At 49.3% G+C, this 12,807-nt stretch overlaps 1 protein-coding gene across 1 annotated transcript in view; it reads left to right on the top strand.

The window, feature by feature from the left end:
* The first annotated feature begins 3,209 nt into the window (after positions 1-3,209).
* PLEKHG4B (pleckstrin homology and RhoGEF domain containing G4B) overlaps positions 3,210-12,807 on the top strand; it is a 54,476-nt gene continuing 44,878 nt past the window's right edge. The window contains 1 exon segment of the mRNA XM_024731987.1: positions 3,210-3,266. Within this exon segment, the coding sequence (XP_024587755.1) occupies positions 3,216-3,266 (51 nt within the window). The 5' untranslated portion in view covers positions 3,210-3,215.

The raw sequence follows: 12,807 nt of genomic DNA, 5'->3' as shown, positions 1-12,807 counted from the left end.
ATCTGCTTCTCCCCCAGTCTCTCCCATCTCAGTAAATGGTATCACCTTCCACCTGCTGATCAGGCCCCAAATCCCTGAGTTGCTGTCCTGGTGCTGATTCTCAACTGCAGACAGCAGAATCCACTGTAGCTAATTTAAGCAGTACGGAAGATAACAGGTGGGATAAACAAGGTCCTGCTGTACAGCGCAGGGAACGTTCAATATCCTCTGATAAACCATCATGGAAAAGCATATGAAAAAGGATCACTTTGCTGTACAGCAGGAATTAACACAACATTGTAAATCAATGATACTTCAATTAAAAAAAAGAACATATCAGGTGGACGACACCAACTCTGAGAGGGTCAGGGAACCAGGAATAGCCAGAAACGTCAGCAACCTCGAGGAACTACGGATAATGCTATAGGATTGTGCTAGGAAAATCCCCACTGCCCTGTTCCCTTCTGCTCGACGACAGTGCTGCCAGGGACAAGACGTGAACCGCCCCAGAGGAACCAATCACCTCCACTGCCAATCTGCTGAGACAGCCACTACTCTCGTGGCTCCTCTCACGTCTTATGTGGTGCACGGGAAGCCACTACTCTCGTGGCTCCTCTCACGTCTTATGTGGTGCACGGGAAAGCAAAAACAGGCACATCTGTAACGTCTGGGGCATGTAGTTTTGCCGTCTCCAGGGGAGCATGCGAAGCGTTTCGCAGAGGCCACGATCAGCTAATTCACTGCCTGCCACCTTCCTCCTCAGCTTCTTTCTCCCTCACTCCCCAGAGCCAGAGATGGGTCACTCCTCTCAGCTCTCTCTGCCTTTACATAGATCCTGCTTTGACCATTTTTCACAACCTCTGGCATTCCTACCTTAAGCCAGCTCCCATCGCTCTCACCAGGATACTGGCAGTGGCTTCCTGACCGTTCTTCCTGCCTCAGGCAGCTGTGGTGTCCACACTGCAGCCAGGTGAGATGTTTGGAATGTATCCGATAATGCTGCTTCCTCTCCGAACTCTCTCCACGGTGGTTTCCCACAACACTCGGAATAAAACAAAACTCATCACTACGACTTACTTATCCCTTCAGCCTTTCCAGCCTTGTCTCCTCCGCACGTGCGTGCCCTCATTCACCGTGCTCCTGGGTACACCGGCTTTCCTGCTGTCCCTCAAGCACACCAGATCTATTCCGGCCTCAGGGCCTTTACACAGGTGGCTTCTTCTGCCTGGAACTCACAAGCAGCTCCCTCCCTCCCTTTCTTCTGGTCCCTGAACAGTCTTCTCTGGCTTGACCATCTGCCTTATTCAGAGGTATTTCTCTGTTCATTGGTTTATTGTCTCTCTCCATTGGAATGTCAGATCCCCAAGGGGCCTGACAGGTGCCATGCAGTGACTGGCCAAAAGTAGGTGACCGATAAATACCTTCTGAATAAACTAAGCCATTTCAATAGTCCACGTTTTGGGGAAAACTTCTTAGAAGACATCCCTGACTCTATGGATACACAGCAAAGAAAGAATCCGATCCTTAGAAATTGTGGCTGGAGACAGCGCATGAGGACTCCTGGGCTTTCCCAGTGCAGGCCCAGCTTTGCCTAGATGCAACAGAGACACAACCCCTATGGGCCCCAAAATCTCCGGTAAGAGTGAGATTCCAGAGCTGCACCCTAACCAGGCATCCAGGCCACTGCTGTCCTCCCCTGACGTCAGCTCCCGGATCCTGGAGGCGCTGAACAGGGACAATGTCCCCTGTTCTGGAAGCATGCCAACACAGCCCAGTTCTGGCCTGGCAGGTGCTTTGGGACCACAGAGATTTATGCAGCTGCTGTTTATGTCGAGATTTATGTGGCTCCTGTTTCTGGAGTGTCATGGGCAGGTAAGGGGTGAGAAGAGGATGGGGCAGGGGGCCTCAGGGAGGTGCAGACAATGAGTAACACCCCAGCACTGAGACGGGGCTGAGTCTGCTTGGGCCCAGTGGGAAGGGCTGGAGGTTCCAGGAAGCAGAACAGAGGAGCCACAGAGGAATTCAAAGAACCGGTACTGGGTGAGGGGGCAGAACTCATCCCGCCGCCCTCAGCTTCTTTCACTCTGTACCTGAAGCCATGCAGCTCCAGCACAACTGAACTTTATCTCTAAATGAGGGCGTTTGTCCGCAGTGGGGGGACTGAGTCAGTGTCCCTGTTTCTAGTCGGGACACGGTACAGGACAAGGGTGGGGAGACACGCCCCCCCGCCGAGGGGACGGGTTCCTCTGAGAACCCGGCTGCATCCCCAGCACACAGCAAGTGCTCCTCAAGCCACAGCCCTACAGTCGCCTAGCTACAGGGAAGGCGTCTGTCTCCCCGGGCTGGGGCTGGAGGTGGGGGTACTTTGTTTCTGTAGGTTCTCCAGAAACCCAGGCATTCCAGTTGCAAAGCCAGTGAGAGCCTGTTCAACTGTCCGCGCGCCCGACTCCCCAAGTGGGGGAAGGTGGCCTCTCGCTGAGGCCCAGAGGCTCACGAGTTCTGTTTACCCGGCAGAGAGCGTCCCATAAGCCAGGGAGCTCGCTTGGCGGGAAGAGAAGGCCGGTCCTTCCACACCGGCGGAAATCGGTCCGCTCCACCTACACCAGTGGAAATCAGGGTCCAGTTATCTTCACTAGTCTGTCTACACCGTTGCATGTCAGGTGTGAATCTATCTGCACTGGGGGAAATCAAACTCCGATAGCGTTCACCAGCAGAAATCAGAGTCCAGTCTGTCTACACCCACGGAAATCGGGTGCAGCGCCACTGCCACCGGTCTGCGAACAAAATGGTAGGTGCCCAGGCTCTGCGAGAATAAAAATCACAAAGAATTCCGCCCCCGCCCCTGCTCGGGGAGGGAGGAGCTCGCCCCCAGCCTTCCGCCCCTGCGGGGTCTTCTCCCAGGTGAGGGTGCGGCCCGAGGCACCTACAAGGCCGCCCACACCCCGGGGCTGAGACGCCCCCAACCTGCCTCGTCCAGCAGCCTCCGGGGATGAGACCCCCTCCAACACCCAGTCCTGGAGCCCCCGGGAGTGAGACCCCCCCCCTCCAAGCTTCTCCCCGGAGCCCCCAGGGGAGAGACGACCCCTCCTACCTCGGAGTCCACGGGTCCCCACGGGTGAGGCGGGCAGGGGGCGCGGCCGGGAGGGTCCGCCCCTAGCCCTCCGCCCTTCCCACGCCCCGCGGGCGGGCCTGCCGAGCGCTGTCCTCCCCGCGGACGGGACAAAGGCGGCGCCACCATGGCTCTCAGCGCGGCGCTCGGCCGGGGCGACCGGGGCTCGGGCAACAAGGTAGGGGACGGCCGGCGGCTGTGGGGAGGGTCCTGAGGCCGCGGCTGCGGCAGCGGGAGGGAGCTTTCACTTTTTCCGGTCACTTAAACGAGGGGTTAGCAAACTTTTCCCTTAACCTCATGAATATTTATGAGAAGTATGCTTTTCAAGACAGATTTGCGGTTCCTGGGGTGTGAAAGGAGTGCAGGGGAGGGGGCTGGGACAAAAAGACGCCTGTGAAGTTGTCGCCAACAATGAGAATGTTCCTGAGTTACTCATTACCTCAAAACTGGTAGGACAAACCAATGAACTTTGTGCACGAAGACAAAGAACTTTTACTTAAAAAATACCAGGATAGACTTATATTGGAAAGGCAGTCGATTTCAATAATGAACATTGCCTAGTAGACAAGACAGTGACTTCAGGTCTAGAATAGTGTGGTGGAAGCTGTCTTGTATTTCTTCCTGTGAACTACAAAAAGTGCGTCGGGTCTGTTTTTCCCTTTTTCCTGTGAACTAGATTACAGAGTGTTTTGGTACAGTAATTACACTCTACTCCTGTTACCCAACAGCATTTTCACTTTAAAAGTTTAGCTGGTACTTTCAGGTGTCTAATTAAGACTTAAAACACATAATTTTAAAAATAAGTTGAAGGTAGCTGGAACTGTGCATAATTAACGACTGAGCATCAAGTCGGCTTCAGCCTCCTGCAAAGAGATTTCAAAGCGGACAGAAGTGAGGTTTGGCTTCCTGACCCTAACCCTCCAACCCCCAGGCTCTCTGCATCAGGAGGAACTTCAGAGGCCACCGTTTGCTCTCAGTGGACACCTTCAAACTCTAAGATGTTTGCATTCCTGGTGGAGCCACATCCCTGTACTGGAGGGCTGGGCATCCCCCACAGAGATAATGCACCCACTTCTGCTTCTGAGGAGATGCCCTGTTTTGATCTCATAGTTTGGCATCCAGTCTGCAAACAAGAACAGTGGTCTGGGTTGGGATCACAAGTGGACTTGCCCAGGTGGGCCACAGAGAACAGAGCCCTAACCTTTCCAGTGGACTGGGGGCTTGGGTGCAGGTGACCTGTGGTTTTATCCCATTAGAGGGGCCCCTGTGTAGGTCTAGTCTGAAATCGCCTTTGTGAAATGTGGATCTTAGTGTCTGTAGTTCATGAGCTTGGTGGTGGTCTCACCTGAATACTTTATTACTTGTAAAGCGTGCCAAAAATGCTGGTCTAAGGAAAGAAAGTCGGCCTGAATTTGCCCCGAGACCCTCTGAGATGTGTGTTCACAGGTTGTATCATCCAGGCAAGCACAGGAGACCCCAGACTCCCAGATCACAGCATTTTTTTAATGAGAATCATTCAAGCCCAGTTCCCATGCCTCCCTCCTTCCAAACAGAACTAATGTGCCCTCTCTTTGTGCTTGAACAAAAATCAAGTCACTTAGAGCCATCCAGCCCTAACAGCCATCCTCCAGGACAGGGTACCCATTCTACAAATGGTGGAAAGCCAGGCTTCTGCACTTGACCTGTGGCTCCCAGCCAGGAAGCAGCCTAGAAGCGGTGGCTTTCCTCTCCACACGGCTGTGCCCTGTATTTATCCTCCTGCCCTGTCAGAACAGGGCTTCTGTGCCCTGCTCGCCATGGGAGGTTCCCTCGGGATTGCAGCTTCTTTACCTGCATCCCTCTGCCCCTTACAGGGTCTGGCACTCAGCAGGTGTGCACAGGCCAGTGCTCACTGGTCCAGCCAAGAAAAATGATCCCAGAGAGACTGTTGGTCTGACCTAAGAGCCCAGCACACTTCCGAAGGGGTCAGGAGGGTGGTGGGACAGAGGGGTGGGCTGCAAGGTGGCAAGTCCTGCCCTGAACCTGTTGGTCCTGAGAAGCCTTGGGAATCTGGGATCCTGTGAGCAGAAGGCATCCCACAATTGCCATTTACCCTACAAGGGGGTCAAGGAGGGCAGGTGCCCTGGGAGTGGAGAAGAGGCTCTGGACCTCCACCGGGTGCCCAGAGAACAGGCCTGGGGTCTTGGATTGGATGTGCACCCACATCCACCCCCTGTTATCTGTCAGCCTTTGGGCCGGTGGTTCAGGCTCTTGGAGTTTCAGTCTGTTCACTTACAGGATAACCTGTGGCCACCCACCTCTCAGAGCACCATAGCGTCTAATTTTAAAGTGGATGAGTTGACGCTTCTTGAAAGGAAACCCAGGTCATCACGGAGCTGAATGTTCCTGAGCTGAAGGCTGTCTCTGTCCTGATATCTGGGACAACTTTCCAGGTGTCTCAGTTCACACCTGGGCCCAAATTCTCAAAGACGGAGCTTTCAGATACTTTTAGACAAGTGTCCAACCTTACAGAACTTTCCCCAAAAGTGAGAAAATCAGGTTGTGCAAAACTCACTTTGTGGTGAGTTTATTTTATATGACTTTAAAACTACTTATGTTTCTGAGACCTAGGATAGGGATTAAATCTAATGCCAACAACAGTTTGGGACAGGAATTAATTTGAAGTTCTGCACTAAAACTGTGCAAGTCTGCCAGGTAATGAGTATGTGCACCTCCCCTGGCGAAGTCTCACCTGCCTGCAGCCCCCCACCGTGGGACCCCCAACCCTGGTACGCGTTAGCCTCAGAAAGCTCCCCGGGTCATGCTGCCGCAGCCCCGGCCCCACAGTGATCTGAACTGACGTCACCTTATTCTGACTACGCTCGGTAACCTGCTCCCCCAGGCAGCACCGGCTTTATTTCATTCCCCGTATGTCCCTGGTGCCTGGAGTAGTACATGGCACACAGCAGGTGCTCAACAAGTATTTGTCACAAGGTGGCAACTGTATCCCCTCCTCTGAAGCTCACCGTCACTCCCCTGCCCAGTCGCAACCTCACAGGGCTACACAGATGCAGGGCTTGCCCCATGACCTGAGCTAACACGATTCCCGAGATTTTTAAGAATAAAATAACGGCCTCAGAGGGAGCAGCCAGGTTACAGCTGATTCTGGGAAACTCTACTTGCCTAAGTGCGACATAGTAAAGCAGGCTCACGGCAATTATAGAGGACAGCTTGGCAATGCCTGGCGTGACATAATGAATGAACTTTGCAGGTAGTTTCTGAGGCAGAGATGATAGTGCCCGGTGCCGAAGAGAAGGAATGCCTGAAAGAATTTTCAGTGAATGGAAAGGCTGGCCCTTCCTTCATTGTCAGGTGGTTTGGAATTAGCTGCGGGCCATCAGGTGGCCTCCCCAGAGAGCGAAGAGGTTGGATGAGTTTCTGAGAGCTCTTGGGCTCTGTCTCTGGCTAGAATGAGACACAGGGCAGTGTGGATGGAAGGAGTGGGCTTGGTGGTTAGGGATGCAGGCTATGTGGCCATAGTGGTTTGGGTTCAGCTCTGGTTCCCCCACTGAGTGGGTGGGCAGGTGAGCCCCTCAACCTCACCGTCTTTAGAATGGGGAAGATAATAGTATTACGATGTTTTTAGAATAGTGTCTGGCATACAGTAAGTGCTCAGTAAATGTTGGCTATTCTGTGACTGTGGTAGAGAGGAAGAGAGATTTTCATACAAATAAGAGGGAAAAACGATTGAGTTACAATTTTTCCTTGAATCACTTAAGGAAAAATATTCATTGAAGTTATCTCAAAGATATCGCCAGGGAAGAGGAGTTACAACTACAATTACGTGCTATTTTAACAATGTATTCGTGAATTTTTTAAAGAAATGCTTTGTGAAAGTGCCCAAATCAGTAGGTCCTGAGCTCCACTTGAGTTCAAGGGTCCCAGAGCTTTCCCTATGGATTATTCAAGAAGACTAAAGAAAAGGTAGCTGGAAGAAGCATTTAGTCAGCCCAGAGTACCGCGCTGGGTAAGGAGTGAGCGTTTGGTTCTCAAACTGATTCTTGCCCGTCCAGAGACGGCAACCCAGAGAATCACGGCGATGTGAACCGAGCAGACGAGCCTCAAAGCCCAGTATAAGCTCCCCCGAAAGCACATGTTTAAATAGGAGGAGCATGTGGAAGGGTTGTTGGGGGGACAGAGCAACAAAAGCCACATATGAGAAGGAAACTACCATCACAATTCCTGGAAGGTACCGGAACTAATTCTTTAAAAAACAGCTGAGGTGAAATTCACATGATACAAATTTAGCCATTTTAAATCAAACAATCTGGTGGCATCTAGTACATTCACAATGGTGTGCAACCCCACCACCTCTGTCTAGTTCCAGAACATTCCTACAGCCCAAAGCAAAACCCCACACCCCTTAGGCAGCTTCTCCCATTCCACCCTCTGCTCAGCCCCTGGAACCACTAATGTGCTCTCTGTCTCTATGGATTTGTCTACTCTGAGTACTCCATATAAGTGGAATCCTAAAATATGTGACTTTTTTGTGTGTTAAAATGCATATAGCATGAAATTTACCATTTTAACCATTTTTTAGGTCAGTGGTATTACATTCACTTTGCTGTGCGCCATCACCGCCATCCATTCCCACGACTCTCTGGTCTTGTAAATCTGAAACTCTACACCTGTTGAACAGTAACTCCTGACTCCGCCCTGCCCCAGAGCCTGGCAGCCACCATTCTACCTTCTGTCCTTACGATTGCGGCTACACTAAGCACCACTGAGCGCGCGAGCAAGCAGACAGTATCTGTCCTTTCATGATTGGTTTACTGCACTGACCATAATGTCCTCAAGTTCCAGCCATGTTGTAGCATTATCAGAACTTCATTCCTTTCACGGCTGAATAATACTCCATTGGAGGGGACTTCCCAGGTGGCACAGTGGGTAAGACTCCACACTCCCAATGCAGGGGGCCCAGATTTGATCCCTGGTCGGGGAACCGGATCCCACGTGGACGCGGCAACTAAGAGTTCACATGCGGCAATTAAGACCTGGCGCGGCCAAAATAAATAAATATTTTTTTAAAAGTTAAACAAAATTAATATTCCATCGTATGGATGGACCATAAATTTGGCTTATCCGTTTATCTGTTGACGGACGTTGGGCTGTTTCCATCTTTTAGGTTTTGTGAATAAGCTGCTATGATTATGTCTTTACAAGTTTTTGTGTGTACATATATTTTCATTTATTTCATTTATTGGGTATATACCTTCAGGGTCATATGGTAATTCTGTGTTTAACTTTTTTTTTTGGCCTTGCCGCGTGGCATGTGGGACCTTAGTTCCCCGACCACGATCAAACCCATGCCCCCTGCAGTGGAAGCTCAGAGTCCTAACCACTGGACCACCAGGGAAGTCCCCAACTGTGTTTAACTTTTTGATGAACCACCAGACTTTTTTTTCACAGCAGCCTAATCATTTTACATTTTCCCAGCAATGTATGAGGGTTCCAGTTTCTCCACCGCTTCACCAAGACTTTTTATTTTCCAGTTTTATAGTCACCCTCGTGGGTATGAAGTGATACTGTAGTTCTGGTTTGCATTTCCCTAATGACTACTGATGTTAAACTTATTTTCATGTGCTTGTTGACCATCTGCATATCTTCTTTGGAGAAATGTCTATTCAAGTTCTTTGCCCATTTTAAATTGAGTTGTTTGTCTTTTTATTGTTGAGTTCTAAGAGTTCTTTATATACTCTGGACACTAGACTCTTAACAGATATATGATTTGCAAATATTTTCTCCCATCTGTTGGCTATCCTTTTACTTTCTTGATAGTATCTTTTGAGGCACAAAAGTTTTAAATTTGGATAAAATTTAATTCATATATTTTTTCTTTCGTTGTTCATGCTTGTGGTGTCGTATCTAAGAAAACATACAAGGTCATGCCACATACAAGGTCATGAAGATTTATCCCTATGTTTTCTTCTAAGAATTTTGTAGCTTCGGTGTTTACATTTAGGTTGTTGACTCATTTTTAGTTGATTTTTGTGTGTGGTGTGAGATAGGGGTCCAATTTAATTATTTTGTATATGGATATCCACTTTTCCCATCACCATTTTTTTTTTTTTTTCTGGTACGCGGGCCTCTCACTGTTGTGGCCTCTCCCGTTGCGGAGCACAGGCTCCGGATGCGCAGGCTCAGCGGCCATGGCTCACGGGCCCAGCCGCTCCACAGCATGTGGGATTTTGCCGGACCAGGGAATGAACCCGTGTCCCCTGCCTCGGCAGGCGGACTCTCAACCATCTGTGCCACCAGGGAAGCCCCATCACCATTTTTTGAAGAACTTATTTTTTCCCAATTGAATAGTCTTGGAACCCTGGTTGAAAGTCAGTTGGCTGTAGTTTGGGGGGTTTATTTCTGAACCCTCAGTTCTATCCCACTGGTCTATGTGTCTGTCTTTATGCCAAAACCACACTATTTTGATAACTGTAGCTTCGTAGCAGGTTTTGAAAGCAGGAAGTGTGAGTCCTCCAAATTTGTCCTTCTTTTTCAAGATTCCTTTAGCTACTCAGGACCCCTTGAAATTCCATATTAATTTGAAGATTTTTTTCCCATTTCTAGAAAAAAAGCAATTGAAGGTTTGATAGAAGTGGCATTGAATTTGTAGATCACTTTGAATGGTATTGACATCTTAACAGTGTTAAGCCTTCCAATCCATGAACCAGGAATGTTTTTCCATTTAATTAGGTTTCTTTAATTTCTCCCAGTAATGTTTTGGAGTTTTCAGTGTACACGTCTTTCATCTCTTGGGTTAAATGTATTCTTCAGTATTTTATTCTGCTATTATAGAATGGAATTGTTTTCTTAATTTCCTTTTTGGATTCTTCATTGCTGGTGTAGAGAAGCACAACTGATTTTTGCATGTTGATTTTGTATCTCATACCCTGCAACTTTGCTGAATCTACTTATTAGCTCTAGTAGCTTTATGTGTAGATTCTTTGTGATTTTCTATATATAAGATCATGTCATCTGCAAATAGAGACAGTTTTACTTCTTCATCTCTAAATTAATTTGCCGTTAATTTTTTTCTTGCCTAATTGCTCTGGCTAGAACTTCCAGGGCAGTGTTGCATAGCAGTGGAGAAAGTGGGCATCCTTGCCTAGTTCCTGTTGTTAGAGGAAAGCCTTTTGGTCTTTCACTGTTAAGTATGAAATTAGCTGTGGGCACTGATAAGTGCCTTTTTATCATGTTGAGGAAGAGCCTTTCTATTCCTAGTTTTCTGGGTGTTTTTATCAGGAAAGTGTTAGAGTTTGTCAAATGCTTGTTCAGCATCATTAGAGATGATCATAGGGGCTTTTTCTTCATCTGTTCATGTGGAGTATTATATTGACTGGTTGTTGAACCACCCTTGCATTCCTGGAATAAATCCCACTTGGTCATGGTCAATAATCCTTGTAATGTGCTGTTAGATATGGTTTCCTAGTATTTTGTTGAGAATATGGAACAAATTTTATAACTCTGCTTTAAAATTTCATTATATTGTAGAAGAATACATCTTTAGAATGTATGTTTTGAAATAAGAAGTAATCTCTTTAAGAAACAAGTTTGTGTCAAAGGCCAAAATATAAAATTACTAGAAAATCTGCAGAAGTTTAAGACTTCAAAATGTAGCTACTGGGTAAAAAGCCATTTGGGGAAGGACTGTGATGAGGTTAGTCCGTATACAATGCTTAAGCAGTGTCTGACACATAGCAGAGTTCACACGTTTCCATCATGTTGTCTTTGGGGTGCAATCAAGCATCCAGGAGGCGCTTGCGTCCTCTCCTGTGATAATACCCGCCTCAGTACTATAGTTTTCACTTTTTTGTGATACCCCCGCTACTAGGCTGTCAGCCCAGGACATTGATCTTTGTATCCTTCAGGATGCTTAGCACACAGCACGTACTCTGTAAATGCACTTTGGTGTTGAGAGTGGAAAATAGTGATCCAGGAGAGTGGTGCCTCTGTGACCAGTGTATCATGAGAAGGACCACAGGTAAGGAGTGAGGAAAGAGCAGAAACACAGGGTTGGCCCATCGGGACCGGGCCTGGGAGGAAGTGTCCCCTGACGCTGTGCTTCCTGTGGGATTTCTGCTCAAACCACAAGGGGAGAGGAAGCAGAGCACCTGGTCCGGGCTGGACTGACAGTTGGAGAGAGGCACCTGGACCCTGCAGTGGGCTTTGGCAGCCCCTTCAATGGTGCTTGGGCAAACGAGGGCCCACCTCTCAAATCCTGAAATGCCAACACTCATAGATGCTTTCATTAGCCAATTTCACGCTGCCAAAAAGTACAGATTTTATTTCAATATTCCCGTAAGCTCTGTCTTCCGTGTTCTCACATCAGTTAATATTTTGTCCCTCCTGTCGCCCCATCTAGATCCATCACACTCTTCCCAGCTAGAGGAAACGGATGCCTTCCAACCACACTCCAAATGGTTCACAACCACCACGAGTTTGGGGGTCTCGGGCAGGCTGCATGGGGCGCTGGCAGTGGCCAACCCCTCCCCTGGTCTCCTGCCCCTCGCCTTACAGGGGCGGCGCTCTTAGTTCTTCCCTGGGCCCTAGATCCTCAGGACGCCTGAGCTCTGTGCAGCCTGTGCACCCACTGGCCTCTGGCCCACTTACCTCTGTGCACAGGAATTATACAAGGACAGCAGCCTCTTCACTGCTGGCTTAGATCTCCTAGGTGCTCACAGCCTTCGAGCGCTGCCCAGATGGCGTTGTTGCACGTGGCTTTTCCCTTTGCAGTCCTGGAGGGGTGCTTGTTAGGAGCAAATCTGGTAAAGGCCTCCTGAGTCTTGCACCTCCCATTCCGAGTGGCGGCACGACTTCCTCTCTGGACCCTGCTCCGGCTGGTCTAGGACAGACCTGGGTGTCACAGCTCTGTGACGGCATCAGGGGTCTTCTGTTAACCCCCAACCTCATACACTTACAGCAAGCTGCTGGGTGGAGACTGACACCTCTCACTCTTCCTGCCAAAGTGCCTCATCCCTGCCAGGCCCAGCACTGCATGAGTAGGGTTCCATTGATCTCCATTCTCCCTTTTCCTTCCCCGTCTTAGTTCACAGAGTGACATATTTCAGGGCCCATTTGTTTTGCCTCTTGAATTCAAACACGGTCAGTAAAATGTAGCAAGTGAGGGGGGAGAACAGCGGTCCCGCTCTGGGAGGAGAGGGGCTTCTGCACAGCACTGATCAGGGACCCGGGTGCGGGTTCCAACCTCACACACTGTTTCTCCGGTTTCCTTGCACACAGGGGTGTTATTTTCACACCCCTGCGACTTGCTCGAGTACACGTTCCCTACGCTACGTTCCCACCTCACTCTGGATTTACTGCCATTATTTGCAGAATTGCCGCCAGTCCTTGTGAGGATTCAGCAACCCGGGTCAGGCCTTCTGCTGCTGAAACGCTGTCCTCTGAGGGCACAGAGGTCAAGTATTTACTAGTGTCTCATCAAATTCCTGAGCCATTGAATACATGGGCGGACCCAGCACAGTCTTCATAAAGTGAGGTTCAACATATCCTGAATTGGTTTAAAACAGAATTATAACTGGAAACTAAAACAAAACAAATCACTCCTCACTCATCTCCACCCCCACTCACCTCCACCCTCACCTCCACCCTCCCCCACCCCCACCCTCACATCCACCCTCCCTCCCCCCCACACTCACCCCCACCCTCCCTCCCCCCCCCACCCC

The sequence above is a fragment of the Neophocaena asiaeorientalis genome, unplaced genomic scaffold, assembly GCF_003031525.2.
Source record: "Neophocaena asiaeorientalis asiaeorientalis breed wild unplaced genomic scaffold, Neophocaena_asiaeorientalis_V1.1 scaffold104, whole genome shotgun sequence".
NCBI lineage: Eukaryota > Metazoa > Chordata > Mammalia > Artiodactyla > Phocoenidae > Neophocaena > Neophocaena asiaeorientalis.
Note: the sequence above shows the minus strand (reverse complement) of the source record. Positions and strands in the feature narration are given on the sequence as shown.